Source organism: Cydia strobilella, chromosome 11, assembly GCF_947568885.1.
Source record: "Cydia strobilella chromosome 11, ilCydStro3.1, whole genome shotgun sequence".
Taxonomy (NCBI): domain Eukaryota; kingdom Metazoa; phylum Arthropoda; class Insecta; order Lepidoptera; family Tortricidae; genus Cydia; species Cydia strobilella.
Genome location: NC_086051.1, coordinates 8765813 through 8785230, shown reverse-complemented (window position 1 = coordinate 8785230; position 19418 = coordinate 8765813). Strand labels below are relative to the sequence as shown.

General features: G+C 38.1%; 1 protein-coding gene across 1 annotated transcript; it reads left to right on the top strand.

Moving 5' to 3' along the window:
• The first annotated feature begins 12802 nt into the window (after positions 1-12802).
• LOC134745481 (uncharacterized) lies at positions 12803-19158 on the top strand. Its single transcript, XM_063679524.1, has 5 exons — positions 12803-12976; positions 14930-15292; positions 15412-16608; positions 17933-18228; positions 18349-19158. Exons 2-5 carry the CDS (start codon positions 14933-14935, stop codon positions 18956-18958), a joined length of 2463 nt encoding a protein of 820 aa, XP_063535594.1. The 5' UTR covers positions 12803-12976; positions 14930-14932; the 3' UTR covers positions 18959-19158.
• Positions 19159-19418: the final 260 nt, after the last annotated feature.

Here is a 19418-nt window from a genome sequence, read left to right as displayed (position 1 = left end):
ATACTTTCCGAAGCATAAGGTATACGGTAGTCTCATCTCAAGGTCCCTATTCATGTAAAATATATTAACTCTCAGGTCCGGATGATGTATTTACTGAGATGTGTAAAAAAAAGTTTTAAGCGCCATAATCTGTCCGTAACGTGACGTTGTTATTGTAACTTACACCGCCGGGTACTGAGCTTACTTCCGCTATGTTACAAACTTACAAATACATATGTAGGTAATACAAACTGGGCTGTCATGTCGGCACTGCTTCTCCATACAAAGTAGTCCCCATTTTCCTACCTTGATATTGACATTATGGAAAATATTTCTACACAATTTGTGACGTTTTCAACCAAAAGGTACCACATTGTCGCTTGTCTATAAGGTTGATTTCTAATTGAAGCTATATGGAAATAGCGCCTTACTGACAAGCGACAATATAAGTACCCTTTTGGTTGAAAATGGCACATTTAGTGTATGTTGGCAATAGCTATCCCTTCGTCAGAGTTTTTTTGATTACGAGTATTACAAAAGTTGGAAGCGAAAAACAAATTCCACACAAATTTTTAAAAGCTCGTATTTCTTATAATACTTAATTTAAAAATCTACAAAAACCAAGCGAAGGGGAACAGCTATGATTAATATAAGTACACGAAATTGCGTAAAAATATTTTTCAGAGGCAAATGTGACGTCGCCCACTTTCGTCTCTTAGGACGTCATAAACGCCGAACGAACAATCCAAACGTATTTATTTATATAAGATACCTATTTAGAAACATGGAAGTTAACTAAAGAATCTTGCACAACATCACACGCATTTAAATAAAATATACTCAAGAGCAATGAAAACGGGTCGGTTAACATACTCAAATTTGATTCATCTGAATATTAATTGTTAATTTCAGTAGATAATCAAATTTCGCGATTTCAGGGTATTTTAACCGAGAAAACATAAACATATGATAATATAATCATATCAGACTATGCCGCAACTAAATAATTAAAATAGAGACAGCTATTACATGAATGCCGTGGCCATGGTCAACGCACTCTTTGATAGAATGCGCCATAAAATTGGTAATGCTTTTGAATTTGTGTTAATAGCAATAAAATAGTTATTTTCCGGGTCACTTAGCTTAGTGTTCCTAGATTTCTTTTTAATCCTGAATTATTATGTGATACTATAGGGAATCAAATTGTTTTTTTTTTTAATTTATTTTCAAAAAAAAAAAAATATAAGTTGAAACATTATATAAACCCACCTAGCATGCAGGACTGATTTTTCATTGGGCGGGCCGTATGCGTACGTGGTATATAAAAAACCCTGATTCCCCCTGATTCTATTAATTATTTTTAAAATCCCTGTTTTTTTATTTTGAAGTAATTTAATGGATATATTTCATAACTTTAAAAAGTAAATCCCAGTAGTAAGTAAGGTTTAAGTAGTAAGTAAATCCTGTGTATTCATTTAATAAAACTTAAAATTAAAATACTATTTAAAATTAAGTAAACTAATTGTATCTAGCCCAAATCTATGTATTATCCACCAAACGGACTATCCACCACAGACCATCTCGCTCGCATTTCAAAAATAGGATTGCGCCATTTTCCGCAGATTTTCGAGTGACGAAATCGAGCGCTCGAAATTCAAAAATCGGCCCCTAAGTCGCGGGCAGAAGCTAACTATTAGCAATGAGGATATAATAAGACAGAGCGGTACTGTCATAGTAAATTTTGTAACCACTGTAAATTCACTGCCATCTATCGACATACTTTAGAACTAAAAATGAAGCTTTATAAAAATACGTTAAAACGTATTTAAATATGGATAAATCATTTTTTTATTTGCATTAATTATTTTTACAGTACATATGGTACTACTTTCTGGCACTAGTGCGTAAAAGAGCACTTTTCGTGCATATGTCGAAAGTTTAAAGGGCCATATGTACTGTAAAACGTTGTACGATACACGTGCGAATAGGTAATTCGCAACTCGTGTCGATTTAAAACACTCCCTACGGTCGTGTTTTAATTTATCGCCACTCATTTCGAATTTCCTCTTTTCCGCACTTGTATCGTAAATAACTATTATATGATTTTGACCCATGTTCTTTCACTGGTATGCGTTAAAATTATAAATAACAAACGAAACAGTCAACGCCCTCTATACGAGAGTTGGCCAAAACTAGTAGCGCCATCTGATCGAGAATCAAATTTTCGTGATTTTCGAGGCACGTTTTTTCCTTAGACTGTATCCATCTATTACGGAGTTGTATCTATCTTTGCTATTAGCTATTTTAAATTTGACGCCTTCTCTACGAAGTTCTTTAACTTGATTGTACCGATTACAATCTTAGTTTATGTTGTTAATATTATCAATATTATGCTAGACCTATTTACACACACTACATAGATGTCGCTATCGTATCAATGACATCAACCTACCGTTATTATGTCTATGCTTATATTGCTAATGCCATTTAAATATTACGTTTAACTCAGTAATTTAATTAGTATATACAATGAGGATATAATAAGATAGAGCGGTACTGTCATAGTAAATTTTGTAACCACTGTAAATTCACTGCCATCTATCGACATACTTTAAAACTAAAAATGAAGATTTAAAAAAATACGTTAAAATGTATTTAAATATAGATAAATTATTTTTTTATTTGCATTAATTATTTTTATATGATTTTGACCCATGTTCTTTCACTGGTATGCGTTAAAATTATAAATAACAAACGAAACAGTCAACGCCCTCTATACGAGTGTAGGCCAAGACTAGTGGCGCCATCTGATCGAGAGTCAAATTTTCGTGATTTTCGAGGCACGTTTTTTCCTTAGACTGTATCCATCTATTACGGAGTCTCTAGGATCTATCTTTGGTATATATAAGTATATTTTTCGAACCAGTATCAATCTCTTTTTTTTATAGTTTATATACGAGTATGTTCCTCTTGTTAACTAGTGACATCTAGCCTTCGTTGATTGTAACGTGTTCCTAAGTTGGTAGAGTAGAATGGAGGCCAGAGTTTGTGTAAATGTAGGTGTGAGACTGGTTTTATTGTTACGCGTCTCGCTGCCTCGTTACTCAACGTAGAGATGGCATAATAATTTGTCGTTATTCTACTAGATGGCGTAATATATTCTATGCGCGGCGACGTGTGCTACGCCGTAGCGCACCGTAAGATGAGTTTTTATTTGACCAGTTTACTACGCAATCATCTTGCTTGGCTGGGGTGGGTCTGGTCTGGGGTACCAATTTAATTTTGAACTAAAATGACAGATCAGTTAGACATATTGGGGCAATCGAACTGTCATATTACTATGTGCAAAGATAGATATAACTCCGTAATAGATGGATACTCGTACAGTCTAAGGAAACGTGCCTCGAAAATCACGAAAATTTGATTCTCGATCAGATGTCGCCACTACCTTTGGCCTACTCTCGTATAGAGGGCGTTGACGATTTCGTTTGTTATTTAACAATTTTAACGCATATCAGTGAAAGAACATGGGTCAAAATCATAAAAATAATTAATGCAAATTAAAAAAATCATTTAGAGCATATGCTGAGTGGCGTCCTTTTGTAGCCACTATAGCGGCGCCAAAATTGATGTTGTAATTCCTTACCCCTTACCTTACTCCTTTTTCTATAACTACCATGTACCTAGCTTTAAGTGTTTAGTGAGTAAGTTCTTTTTTTGTAACTGAAGTGGCGCTGTTTGTAGAAGGTTTTTACAATAAATGTCTTTTCTTTCTTTCTATTTATCCATATTTAAATACATTTTATCGTATTTTTATAAATCTTCAGTTTTAGTTTTAAAGTGTGTCGATAGATGGCAGTGAATTTACTGTGGTTACAAAATTTACTACAAATTTTAATTTATGACAGTACCGCTCTATCCTATTATATCCTCTTTGCTATGTGGGATATAAAAACGAGGTTCAGGTTTATATTCGTTGTATCGTGTGTAGCGAAAGTTATGCGTGGTTTTATTGCGGTGTATAAAAGTTAAAATAAACAAAATGGAGGGAACATTAAATACTATTAGTAGAGTCGATGGCCGCTGGGGCAGAAATTGGAGTAAGTGTCGCGATAGCTTTAATGGCTTAACTGCAACTGCCACTGGCCTAACTCGAAAGACGCAGTGTGGGATGGGAACAATGTAGATCGATAAATGTCGAAATCACAAGAACCTGTTGCGCTATGCGGTACAAGCAAACATTACGCAGATTATAGACTGTTAAAGAAAGGCTAATTCCGGCAGTTGACATTTTTTGGATAGTATGATTGGAATTAGCCATCGTCCTATAAGTTAATTATAATAAGGTTTTGGTCGGGGTCTGCCCTTGTAAATATAATCTAGTTTCCGTGTGATTTTTATGGCATTTGCTTTGATTACAACGTGTAACAAGTCAATATAAATACTGCTTTAGCCCGCTCTTAACTGTTCATCAGCGGGCCTTATGTATTTGCAATAAGGTTTACGAATACTGAGTTAACAGTGTTGACAATGGTACTCCAGTAGGCAGATCCTTGTACTCATGAGGCAGCTTTCTCCCGGAGGCGGCGCACGCTGTCGGACCCGCCGCGCCACGCTCTGGCGCACGCTACATGAAGCGTTTCGCATTGTTTTCGATAGGAAAGCCGGATTTTTTTCACTCAGGCTAATTACTTAGATGAGGAGATAATTACATAACAAAACCTTGCAAACCTTAACGGCAAAGAAATGATGCTCAAGGTGTTCACAGTTTCACGGGATTTATCGCATATTATTGAGTCAACCGGGGTGGATATGAATGGCGGGGTGAATAGGGATAAAAACCGTAAATGACATTTACCTTATAATTTCTTAAAAACTATCCACACAAATTGTATCATGCGATTGAAAATAATAGCATGAAACAATTTGTGTGGGCAGCTTTTAAGACATTATAAGTTTGCGGAATTTAATTTGTTGTATTCCGGTCAGGGGGCGGGCACAGATAGGAATACGCCATTTAATGGTGCTGTTTTCATTACTCATGCTCTGAAAGTGGATCATTGTTTACGTCCGATATTCCGTGAACAAAGTTTTGTACGGAACATTAAAATGTAAGAGTAAAAATGCAATCCCACTGAATTTCATAATTTAATGAACAAATCATTTTAAAATTACTGCATAAGTATTTAATTTGACAAAATATGTGAAACGAAAAGTAGAGTGATATTTAGACACCATATCAGTCCGGATTATCGGAGTTCTCACTGCGTTCAAGCACCAAAGTACTTCGACTGAAATGGATGCCTTCATCCCAACGAACATCACAAACTAATCATATTGTTTGTTGTGTTTTCAGATAAGTTTGTTAAAAAAATACATTTATTCCTAACGAAATCTAATTTATAATATCGTTTCGGGTCTAGGTAACACTACGGAAAAACAGTAAGGTACCGGTTATTAAGCTTGCCTACTTTCACAATTTTATACTTAACAAATGTGTGAATGGGTTCAAATTTTGCGTTCATGTTCACTAGTAGGTACCATAGACAAAACTGCAAGTTCATATTAAACATGAGAACAGTAAAAAAATAAAAATAATGAGGGGCCTTCTTTGGTGCAGGTACCTTACAAATCAACTATGGGTGTATGTTACTTTTGTTTATTTGCGTAAGCGTCACAGCTTCATAATATCGTGTGAACTGAATGTTTATGTTAATTAACAGTAAACTTCCTAAAGATCCGATCTTATCTTAGTCACAAGTTACATCAGTGGTCACGGCGCTTAAGTTTCGGCACTCATTTAAATTTCTTTTACTTCATTTAAGTTTTAATAATAATAAATAAATTATTTATTTGGCAGGCAAGAAACCCAATTTTTACAATTTACAAATAAACAAAAAATACAGTGCAAAATACTAAAACTTACAACCTAAAACAATGAAATAAAACATTTACAAACTTATGGATTAAAGATGGCCGTTCTCGGACCGGTGCAGTTTTCGCCAATGTTTGTTAAATTCGTCACTGTAGTCTTTAGCTACCAGTGACAGAATTTCATTGTTAGAGGCTAGCAGTCTCGCCCGGAAGGCAGCCGACCTGGCTCTCAGAATGGCGAAGAAGTCAGGGACTCTCGCGTCCGCAAACATGCCCTTCGCACTGCAGAAACGCGGTAGTTTTAACGGAATACGAAAGGCGTTGTTGTACTGTACCCTCAGCGCGTTGAAGGAGTGCCTGGTGTACCTGTTCCAAAGCTGACAAGTATAAAAACATTGGCAAAAGGCTTTGAACAGGTTCACCTTTACCTCACTCGAACAACGCGCAAACCGTCTAGCCAACATGTTGCACCGAACCGCGAGAGCCCTGCGCTCCCTTTCCATTTTTTGGCGTCCAGATTTTACGAATTACAATTTTTTTGTATTTTTTTAACATCTGACAACATCTGACCCTAATAGGTACTTTAGAGTGAACACACAATTAACACGACACAATAGCGCAGACTTAAACGTCTTTTTTTTTCTGGTTGAATTAAGTGTATCTTTAAATTAGTGAAGAAACTTATTTTGAAATATGTTTTGCATGTGCACATTACTAATAAGTAGGTAATTTGATAATTCCCCCACGGTCCTTTGCGCTCGCAGTCCTTGTCGGGAGCGCGCGGGAAGCCCGCTATGACGTGACGCATAATCGGCCGAATCTAGGTCATCAAATGAACTAGCACAGCGACTATTGTAGAGTCGTCATGTAAACGTGCGTTGCATTGTATGGTAAGGGATATCCCTAAAGCCATACTTATAGATGAAACGATTAGTGCTGAAAGCTTAATCATCCATATAAGGTGGTTTTTTTTTAGTTATCAAACGACAGATTTTAATTTTGCACACCATTGGCATCTACATAGCACTAGATTTATTTTAAGAACACCTTTTGTCATTTTTAAATGGCTCTGCAATGTTTTACGTTTTAGTTTATGGAAACCACCTCGTGTTTTTCTATGTTTCTTGATGCTTGTAATTTATAGTATATAACAAAAATAAAGATAAAATAATATAATTTGGTGATGGTATAAAAAACTGGCCACTCAATTGACGACGTTTACAGTATTTAGAGGACATTTTGTTATATTTGACATATTGACTATACAAGTGTGAAATGTAGAAAATTCGCAACGAGTGGCGTCGACACGAGCTGCGAATTACCTATTCGCACATGTATCATACAACTTTTTACAGTACATATGGCCCTTTAAACTTTCGACATAGTTGCGTAATGAGCTAATTATCGCACTAGTGCGGTAAAGTAGCACCATATGTACTGTAAATATAATAACATTATTATACATGTTATTTCAATTTTAAGGTATAACGAAATGTTTAAAGAATTGCTATACAACAACATTAACTTGAATGCAACCTTCAATTGAATATCAAAGAGTTCTAAGTGTAGTTTGTATAAGTATTAGTAGTTATACCTATGATTAGATAGCATATTGGATTTCAAAATGTCTTCAAAATATTTAGAAGTAAAGGCCACTCCACGAACTGTAACAACAGTTCGCGTTGTGTGGCGGCGGCCTTCGCACCACGTTGCATTGCAATACTGCCAATTCGGAAAACCCGAAGTACGAAGTTGCAATATGAGTTCCCAGTAATTTCTCGCACGCTACATTAGCTATTTGGTGCTTTACAATATTCTATTACATTACTAACTGGTTTACATATGATAGGTAGGATAGACTTATCCTTCATTACAAATCTTTAATTATTCTTGGATTCTTGTTATTCAAATGACTTCAGTGCTAAATAATAAAATTGTCTAACTAAACATAATATGAAAGAGTATTTATAAGAATCGTCCCCACAACTTAGGCTTAGGTATGTTGTGGGTACTTAGACAACGATATAACGATTGACGTAAGTTTTGAAAGTACTAAAATAACCCAAATAAGACGAAGAAAGTAATATTTATTACCATCAAGGATTATCATTTTTCCAGACAGGATAGCCAGTGGGCTAGTAGTAGTGGGTAGTGGGTAGTGACCCACTAGACCAAATAGGTCGTCGAATATAATTATACAACATCGCCTATATCGTTTAATAACTATACATCTGTTAGCACATGAACTATTTGTAGAAACCAACAATAGAAAAGTTAAAGGAAAAAAAAAATATTTTTCACCACACCAGCTGGTAAAGGCTCTCTTGATTGTTCAAAAACTAATAGAAAGTTGCATTTTATCCACACGTGGGGCAAAGTAATCAGATGCAAATTTTGAGTTGTTTCCTTATGTTAGCTGGTAAAACTATGAAAACGGATTATAAAGGCTGTAAAGAGCTGGTAAAATGGAATTTTAAATGATGATTTTGAATGATAAATATTTAATGACGTTCATTTGGATTTGATTTTGTTTGATATCTTGCAGTTAATATTTTCTTCGGGTTGGTGTAGTGAAAAATTTTGTGTTTCCCTCGGTGGCAAAGTTTGTTTAACCCTCGTGCCTTGAAACCCTCGCAACGCTCAAGATCCCATTTTTTGAACCACTAGCTACGCTCGCGGTTCAATTTTGGAATCTTTCGCTTGCACTTGAACATAGCACGAAAGGATAAACAACAACTTTGCCCCCTTGTAAAACAAATAACTATTTCACTCTAATGTCGTTTCTTTATTATTATTATTACGCCAGGATTACAATTGTAAGTTTTACTTACGTAAGTAGGGACAAAGCTATTTGCTAGAATGAGATAACGATATTCATATCTCATTATGTAGTATAGCTGTGTCCCTAATTACGTAAGTAAAACTTACAAGTGTAAATTATTGATATGCCACCGGTAGAGCACGGTCGCAAGGTTCAATACAATAAGATTACCCTACATTACTTTACGAGCTTTCTTGCTTAGAATATACTGAGTTGTGTAACGGCTACCGGTACAGGACCGACATCGTAGCATTGTGCAAAAAAAATAAACACAGCGGCCATGCTGACACAGCACTAATTTGGTCAAAAGTCTAAACTCCAAGTCAAAAATTAATTCAAGCGCCTACAAAAAGATTGTTTAATTCTCAACAAGCTTGACCGACACACTTATAAGTAAAAATATAATAAAACGTGTATTGTCACATTAACTAGTTACAATAAACCTACTTTTATTTATATTTGATGTATCTCCTATAACTATAGATATGATCTACATATGTATGTAGATAACTAAAAACCGGCCAAGTGCGAGTCGGACTCGCGCACCGAGGGTTCCGTACTTTTTAGTATTTGTTGTTATAACGGCAACAGAAATACATCATCTGTGAAAATTTCAACTGTCTAGCTATCACGGTTCACGGTTCATGAGATACAGCCTGGTGACAGACAGACAGACGGACAGCGAAGTCTTAGTAATAGGGTCCCGTTTTTACCCTTTGGGTACGGAACCCTAAAAAGGTGACGTTTCTTGTGCGAGGAACAAGCATGAGTAGAGAAGACAAATGCATCAAATTTTGTATGTCCGGTATTACGAGTATGACCGCTGGACACTAGTCATGATTACGTCATACGCGCACCACCGAAACGGAAAGTAGTATGTGAGTTCACGATTCAACCACATGTATACCATTTTGAAAATGGGCGAAACAGTGTTTTGAACTTGAGTTCGATGCTCTTTCGATGGTGCAGCTTGCACTTGATGCTAAGTCAGGTATTTATCAAAGTTGAAAACGGGCAATTGCTACAACGGTACCTTTTGTCTTGTAATGCATATGTTATGTGTTTCTTTTATCACCCGTGAACCTACTCCTACTTAGAAAATACTGGAAACAGACTCGAACGTCGATTATTTTGATATGAAAGTAAAATTAAATTTCCATTTGCAGATAATTAAAGAGGTGCTTCTTAAATTCAGTGCTTTTATAAATTTGTAAACCCGAAAAAAATATTAGATGAAATTCTAAAGTTCATGGCTATTTTACGGTGCCTTTATATTTGACAAATATGTGAAACAAAGTAAATCCATTTCACGTCACTTTCAGAGAAAAGAACACCTATGTAGAAGATGCTTGACCTGATAAAATAAAAACAAACACTCACGATTATTATACGATGGGTCACAATCGTTCCGGAGAACGGGCACCTTTCCTGTGGACAATAGTTAAACATTTAGCTAAACTTTGCTAATGCTATCATCGAAGGTTTCGGTATGCCTATAAGGGTCCAGTAAGAAAAAAAGTTTTTAAAGTTCATTTATTTTCTGATGTCCACACGGAAACGACATAATAGAGTAACATTAAATACAAAACTACTTTATATTAGCTCTTATTAATATAACGTAACAACAATAACAACAACATGTATACCAAGCACGTACCTACGCAACCTCTAGTCAAAGTAATAGACATAGAAATGGTTCAGCGAACTGTTGCGCAAGCCGGCGCGCGCGCCGCCTCTTGGAAAACCCCTCTTGGGCAAACTCGGATCCTGCTTTGTATTGTACCTAGAACTCCACTGGGTCAATGCCAAATAATAACAACAAAAATATACGGAACGTTTAAGGTAAAATGTTCAATAAGTGCCAGCCGATAACTGGAATTTTGGAAAGAAATTCTAAATTAAAAATAAAAGATGGTAGCGACCTAGTTCTAATTCTCAGAATGAAGACCACAGTGAGTTTATATAGCGCGATAGTAAATAAATAATAAAATAGGTACCTATACCTACTCGTACAGTTCAGGCCAGACCTAATGAATGAATGAAAATGACATCACCGTCATGTTTTACTCATTGTTTTATTATGTATGGATATTACGTTTGATTGTTTAGTTAAGGAATGTATAAATTCTCCATAACTTGCTAAAATTGTATCTATACCTACATTTGAATTTGAGTATATATTGTGAATTAAGTACTTAAATAAAAGCAACAATAATAATATGAAACTGCAAACAACATACTTAAATTACTATCCACTGTAAATACCTATGCCCTTTGTCTCGTCTTGGCGGGGGCACGGCCGTGCCCCCAGATTATCTTGTAAAAAACAAAATATCTCAGCATTAGTGCACTAGGTACACCAAACAACAACTTATGTTAAAACTATATTCCATAGCTATATAATTTAATTATGACAATTAATTGTTACGTGGGACTATACGATAGCGCGTTGAAGTCTTTTACATTAAAACAGAAGCTTAGTGTGAAGTGAGTAGTATGAAGTTTTCTATTTGTACTTGTCTCATTGTTAAAACTACACTTATAGTGGTTTTGATCTTTTGATCAGCTTTAGTAGGTATCTAGTCATCAGTTGTCTCGATAGTATCAGTATTAGATTTCTCTAAAAGAAACCTTAGCGTTTATCTAAATTATTCGAATAGTTATCAGGACAAGTTGTTGTTTTTAAAAACGATGATTTTCATTGCTAAAATTTTGATAGATTTTCAAGCCTTCAATACGATTAGAAACTTTTGGCTCAAAACACTTAGAAGTATGTAATATAAACTAAGTTCCGTAAAATAAAGTGGTTTTTTTTAGAAATATTGTATAGTATTGTAAACAAGTGCCAGTAGTTGAATTGAATACAGATTTTGCGTTAGTAAATGTATATTATTTCGATGTAGGTAATTATGATAATGTCAGTAGGTCAGATCTCCTTAGAAGGTTTAATGGATGATCCAGGGAAAGCGACGCGCGCACATAAGGCAGGACTTGTTAGTAATCGTTCGTTACGTAAACTGTTGTAATAGTGCCTTAGATAATTGCGTTTGGTCCTTAAGATTGAATAATAATAGAGATAGCGCTTATTGAAAAAGTGTTGTGGACCGTTCTGCCCCACCACACATAACAGCCATTGCTGGGGTGTATTCGCCGATCACGTGACCGCCGCCGCCATACAGGCGGGGACAAGTGGGAATGATCCATATGAATGCACCTACGAGGGACGGGGACAAATGGGAATATACCATAATAGTAATTGGAAAACCAGGTCCCGTAGAGAACATTCCAATCGCTAAAGCTCCGTAGCGAACGAAACACAACTGTCACTGTCACACTAATATGGAAGAGTGCTCCAGAATAGAGTAAGCAATGAAACAAGTATGCATGTTCATTGTGAGTTCCTTTTATGTAAAAAAATTGATATTGCATTATATAATTTAAGTACAACAACCCTGTTCAAGCTATCCGACGGTTAGATTAGCCATTTTAAACCCAAGATACCATGGGGTTCAACGTATGTACCTACATACCTATAGTACGTTGGTCCATCTATGTCATCTTTGATCCTAAAAAGATTGAACAAAATTGATTTAGCATTTTTACTTTATGTTTAAAATGGTACTTGAACGGGAGCATTCTCGGCTATGGCTAATAAATGGTCTAGCTAGCAGGACACGAAAGAAGATTTGGCTCTAATAAGGAATATTTAAATTTGATAATGTCAGTTGGCAGCTTGGTGGCAGTTAAAGCTTAAAAAAAATTAACGTAAACGTCCACTATGAAATGAAAAACAACTAGTTTCCATACACTCCTAAGGATGCATTAATGGTGAATCGTTTGCATGATTTTTGCACGGCGATGACAAAACAATGGATTTTACAATACCGATTGTATATTCCTTCCTAGTCGAAGCACAAGATCCGTAAACGCGACCTGGTTGAAACCCCAATTGCCTAACGTCTCCGCGCACTCATGAATGAACCAACCAGGGGTTGATCAATGACGCTGTGTGCGTCACTGCCTTTACCAAGACAACCAGCATTAATTGATTGTGGTCGCTCAGAGATATAAAAGATATGGCGTTTTGCGAGACAGCTAGAAAGAATCGAGTTCATTGGTAGGAGGGCTCGGCGGGTATCTTACAAATCCGAGCTCGTGCATCTTTAGGTTGGTCGAAGTATAAAGCGTGGCGGTGGTGGATGTTGCAGTCATTCGGACGCAAACAGTGCGCCGGTGAAGTGGCGAACACAGTTTAGTACATACATGCTATATTGATCAAACAGTGATAAACAAAGTGAAATAGTAAGTTGATTATGGTGTTATACAGTGAATTCGATTTAGTGATTGTACATGTTAATATATATTTACGGGATGTAAGTGGCTGCAGATGCGAAATATCAATATGTTAACAATTTCCAATTCCTAACCCAGTGCTAAAAAGTGAACCTTAAAAGCCTACACGTGATCCCGAGTTGCAGCCACTTTCACTCCCGGCTTGGTCTCACTTTATAATTCGACATAAGTAATTTCCTAGAAAACAATACATGCTAGACAAGGTACCTATTGTAACTATAATATGACATTAAATTGTATAACATAGAGTTCATAAGTACAGTCGTCTTCAGATATATCGGAGATGCCGAGGTGCTCAAAAATATCTGAACACGCATTCTAACGCCTTGACAATAGAGGCGTGTTCGGATATTTGTAAGCACCTTGGCCGCTCCGATATATTTGATGGCGACTGTACATGCATAGTATATGAACTTATACATCGAACACCATGTTTTAACTATCGCCTATAACTTTCATGACATAAAATACTAACAAGTAAACTCCAATAAAGGAAAAACCTTCCCAGGATTTCTCCATTTCACTGAGCGCAATTCATTTGTGACTTTTAAACACAATGATATCTAGATTTCAATCACTAACCAGTACATGGGCAATTAAATTATTTTCTTTTGTTAAAACAAATACAAATGGCTATTGTAAGCTAATCATACCCACAGATTTCCTTACGTTAGGTGTTAGGATAGATTTAAACAGTATACTATTTCATTTTATTTGTTGTTTCTATTATTCTTCCTAGTATTTACTTAACAAAACCGGCAAACTCAAACTGACAGGCCTTTTAACTTCACTTTAGTAACGATAAACATAACATACATATTTCGAATCGGTAATAACCAATAAGTTATACGCCAGATCCTTATCTGCCTTGCACATTAATCTGTATTCAGAGCTGTAACCGCGAAAATCGAAGTTCGCAAATTGCGGACATTTTTCACTGTCACTCTAATTACACCTTTATTGGAGTAAAAGAGAAAGATCCCCTCGAGAAAGGCCCTCGGATCCAGAGGGCCTACGGTGAACCACGTTCGACGTGTTGCCTCCCTGTTACACTTACGTACGAATTTACAAGTGCGACAGAGAGGCAACACGTCGAACGTGGTTCGCGGTAGACCCTTTGTTACGTTACGAAGTTGCGCAAAGATCGACCACCGAGAGTTGCATCACGCATTATAGGTAGGTAGTGTTACAGTAACATGACGCATCGACGCCGGCGCCGTCCGCGCATATCAATACCTCTTGTGCCGGTTTTCGGGTGACAATGACCCAAATCACGCTTTCCTCCATCAAATCAAAACAAAAGACGACACAAATACATCATTTTAAAGCTTCTTTAATGATGACATGATGACAAGCTTGTCAATTGCTATGTATATACTCAAACATTGGTATCATACCTACATGACATGACACTATCATAATATGAGAAATATTATTTATTTGAGATTTCTCTTTTACTGCTTGTTTTTACTCAAATGTTGATTAGGCGTTGATTACGTACTGCGCTCGTTAAATGGCAAGCCAGTGACCGCATTATTGCAAACTTTATTAACATACCTACATTAACTATTACGTACAAAAAGCATATTGCTGCTTTATTTGTCTTTTTGCATTTAAATACACTGCAAACGCCACATATCTAATGCAACTTGCAGATATCTTAATACTACAAGTTGTGAGAGTGAAGTGCTTTCGCGAGCGCACGCCGGTTAAGCCGCTCGGCGGCGCGGGCGCAGAGCACTGACATTATGGAGGCTTACATAACAAGTTAACAACAAACTGTCCGCGAAAGTAAAAGTGATTCTCCGCCTACTGCAGTTTCGAAACGTCATGCTGCGCTAAACGAGAATCACATCACCTCTAATTTTGTCATCGACTCAATTTGATTATTTGTCTTTTCAGATCATGCGGTGGTTTACGACAACGAGTATTTTACTAGCATTAGCTATAGCCAGGACGACAGCTGAATGGTCATGGGGCGGTGATGCTAAAGATAAAGATGCAAAACCTGAAGAAAAACCGACTGAGTTACTAGAAGGCGAAGAAGCTCCCGATGCTGACAAGAAAAGCTCTGACTCCGCTGGCACGGTGCTGGACGATATCGTGGACGAGTTGGTCAGCAACAGGCAGCAACAAGGCAGGAGTCTGGGCGGATTCGACGATGTTTACAGCGATCCCACTATTAAGGAAGCGTTGGACTCTGGAGATGATGCTGAAGCAAGAAATCTGATCAAAGGCCGTCTCTGCACTCTGGGGCTTATTCAAGTGAGTTTTCATTTATGTATTGACAATCTTTGTTATAATTTTAGAAGTTTTCATTCTAGTAGTCATAAAATAAACAAATAATGAGCCTATTTGCTAAAAAAAATATTTTTTCCTTCCAGTGTGATGAAGAAGAAACCCAAGAAAAGCGCTATCTGTCACCGGATGAATTAATTTATGCTCAGCCAGTTGACATTAAGCCTATCGGCAAACCGATTGCTTCCATCCAGATACGTGGACCTCCCCGAGCATACGGACCAGCCAAACCCATGCCACCTTACTCGTCGCGCCCTCAAAAGATTCCACCAAAGCGAGTTGGATATGGAGGACCGCCCAACGTGCGCCCTGGATTCTCTGAAAAGTATGGACAGGTATCCGGTAGCAATTTTCAGTTCTCACAAAGCAATGGGTTGTACGGTGGTAGCGAAGGCAATTATGTAACGAGACCCCCGACCTACGCCAACGAGAGCCCATACAACTTCGAAAACACCAAACCACATTACAACAAAGTCCCTCCTACGCAAACCAACACAAAAACTGACATTGTACAACAACATGTCCACCATCACTACGTACACGGTGACGGCGACAAAGAACCTAAAGTGATCATCAAGCCTGTTGCCATACCGGTTGGATCCGTAGGACACCTGGGCGCTCAATCTCTCTCCCAGCAACAAACCGACATAATAACCGCGGGTGGTGGTGATTACAGCGGATTTAGCTCTGGTGGCTTCAAACCTATGACAGATAGTTTCTCATCTCTAAACAAACCAGTGTATGAAACCGACACAGTCTATGGCTCTCAATATGGCCACAGCAATGGTAACAAAGGAAACAGCTTTTTATCTCAGTCCTTGCCGAACCAATACTCCAACGCTGATTTTGATGCCCAGAAATACGGCAACACGTTGGGCGCATTTTCCTCCCACAACAACGAGTTTTATAAGAAAGAACTGCACGTAGGATCTGGTAACAATTTATATCAACAAGGACCAGCCACTTTTGGGCAGGGTAACTCCTATCAGGAGAACTACCATGAAGCCAAAGCTCAAGGATTTGAATGTGTCTGTGTCAACTATGACCAATGTCCCAGCCAAGAGATCATTGGCCGCAGAGATGATTTGTACCTGCCTATCGATCCTCGTAACAAAGGCAGTGAGATAGCTGCTCTTACTGACGAACAACTAGACAACATCACCAAGGCTGACGCTTCAGAAACTAAAACTGAAACAACTACAACTGAAACCAGCGTCAAGAAAGTAAGCAAGCGTGAAACCAAGAACGAGAAAGAAGACAAAATCGAGAAGGAAGCTGAACCGGTAAGTTGCAAAATGTACTTTCCAGTAACCGCTAATTTATATGTGACTAACAACACTACAAGCCATTTCCATTTATCGAATTCTACTGACCCAACTATCAAATGCACACATGACCCTGAATTTTACCCAATATCTGGGGTAACATTAAGTTGTCACATTCGGATGCTCGTATTAATACTAAATTTTTTATCAATCATTAAGTCCGTTTGTGATCACTTCCAAAAGAACAACTAAACAAAGGGCACTGACATAAAGCTAACACCTCATGAAACATTCACATATTGACAAAAGTAAACGTTACTGCAGCGCCTCATTGGACTGGCCGGCTACGGCGGCAATGGCGGCCAAAGCAACAAACAAGTGCAGCCCACGTTTGGTGTTTCTTTTGGGTTGCCCCAGCCTTCCCATGGTGGTTACCCCATCAATCCTTTTAACTCAAATCCTCTCCAGAACCCCTATGGTCCAGCTTTAAACAGCGGCGGTCTTAACCTAGGTCTCGTTTCCGTTAATCCGTTGCTAGCCGTACAAGTTACTAAAAATGATTACGGTGAAAAAATTGTTAAACCCTTTGTAAACTTGCACGTAACACCTAATGAACATGTTGTCAATAAAATTGGCACTTTGTTCCATGAGAAAAAACAATATTTGTTAAATAAGCACGAACATTATCACCATTACAATCCTCACCATCATGAGTATTATCACCATAAACCGGTACTGCACTATGGTCCCCACATACCACACGGACCTCATTACGAACCGCATGGACCCCACTATGGACCGCATGGACCTTCTTACGAACCCCATTATGAACCTCATTTCCCGCGCCCGACGCATAATACTTTCGGGCCAACCTATTCTCCCCACTATGGTTATGCTGAGGCCGGTTATTTAAAACAAAATCAATTTAATGCTCCGCCTACAGCGGCAGCTGGTGATGATGACTATTATGATGACGACAATATTAATCATAATGAAGGGACTGACTTCCATAATCCCTATGAAAATGGATATGATAGTTACGGGTTCGGAAGAACCGCCAATGCTAGTGTTGATAGATTGCAAGGAAAATATGCAGGCCGCTATGGATACTCTCGTTCCCTTTCCCTTCCTAACGGTCCTGGGGCAAACCGGGGAAGCCAAACAATCCGATTTCCTGAGAATAGAAAGAAGAGGGAAGTCACTGTTGAGCAATCCAAAAGCCAAAGAATCGAAGAGGTAACCCATCCTCATTCCTCCTCCAGTTTATAAGAACACTGAATATTTACTAATTAGTAATTACTTCTATATCAGAAATTTTAAATATTTTCTTTATTTTTTACAGCGTCAAGGATATTTTGGAAACCGCCCTCAAGTACAACAATGCAGACCTAATCAAGTTTGTTGCCGGAAACCATTCCGTCCTCAAGCTGCCAACCGCGGTCAATGTGGCATCAGGCATTCCCAGGGCATCAACGGAAGAATCAAGACTCCTTCATACGTAGATGGGGACAGTGAATTTGGAGAATACCCGTGGCAAGTGGCTATCCTTAAGAAGGATCCTAAAGAGTCTGTGTACGTTTGCGGCGGAACTTTAATTGACGGATCCCACATAATGACTGCTGCTCACTGCGTTAAATCGTAAGTAAATTACTTTGACAAATACTTCCTTACTATTATTTCATGGTTTCATTTACGATATATATATTTTTTCTAGCGATTACTAGTTGGCAAAGTACAATCTTAATAAACTTATTACAGATACAAAGGCTTCGAGCTTCGAGTGCGCCTTGGTGAATGGGATGTTAACCATGACGTCGAATTCTTTCCTTACGTTGAGAGAGATGTACTTTCCGTCCATGTGCACCCTATGTACTACGCCGGTACCTTAGACAATGATCTCGCTATCCTCAAGCTGGAGCAGCCCGTCGATTGGACTAAATACCCGCACATCAGCCCTGCTTGCCTGCCTGACAAGTACACTGACTACGCTGGCCAAAGATGCTGGACCACTGGTTGGGGCAAGGACGCTTTCGGAGACAACGGCAAATACCAGAACATACTAAAAGAAGTCGATGTTCCGATTCTATCGCACGGTGTTTGTCAGAACCAGCTAAGGCAGACGAGATTGGGATACAACTATGAATTGAACCCTGGGTTCTTGTGCGCCGGTGGTGAAGAGGGCAAGGATGCGTGCAAAGGTGACGGTGGCGGCCCGCTGGTGTGCGAGCACGGTGGGACTTGGCAACTGGTCGGAGTCGTGTCGTGGGGTATCGGTTGCGGTCAGCCCGGCGTACCTGGCGTCTACGTGAAAGTCGCTCACTATCTAGACTGGATCTCACAGATCACGGGAAAGTTTTCCCCCTACTAAACTTGTCATTCAATTGTCGCTGAGGACTGAAATTTCTTAGTGCTATTTATTACTAGGTCCTAGATTAACTTAATATTTATGGTTATATTTAAAATGTAATTTACTTTGGAGGTAATATCCAAAGAGTCTGAGTAATTGCTTGTGCAGATTATTTTGTGTAGGTATCCTAAATGGTAAACGTAAATAAATTTTGTATGAAAGTATTTTTTGTATAATTTAAATTTAAACAGTTTTAAGTTTCAGCACCTATTAAAAAAAACCGGCCAAGTGCGAGTCGGACTCGCGCATCGAGGGTTCCGTACTTTTAGTATTTTTTGTTATAGCGGCAACAGAAATACATCATCTGTGAAAATTTCAACTGTCTATCTATCACGGTTCATGAGATACAGCCTGGTGACAGACAGACGGACAGACGGTCAGACGGACAGACGGACAGCGGAGTCTTAGTAATAGGGTCCCG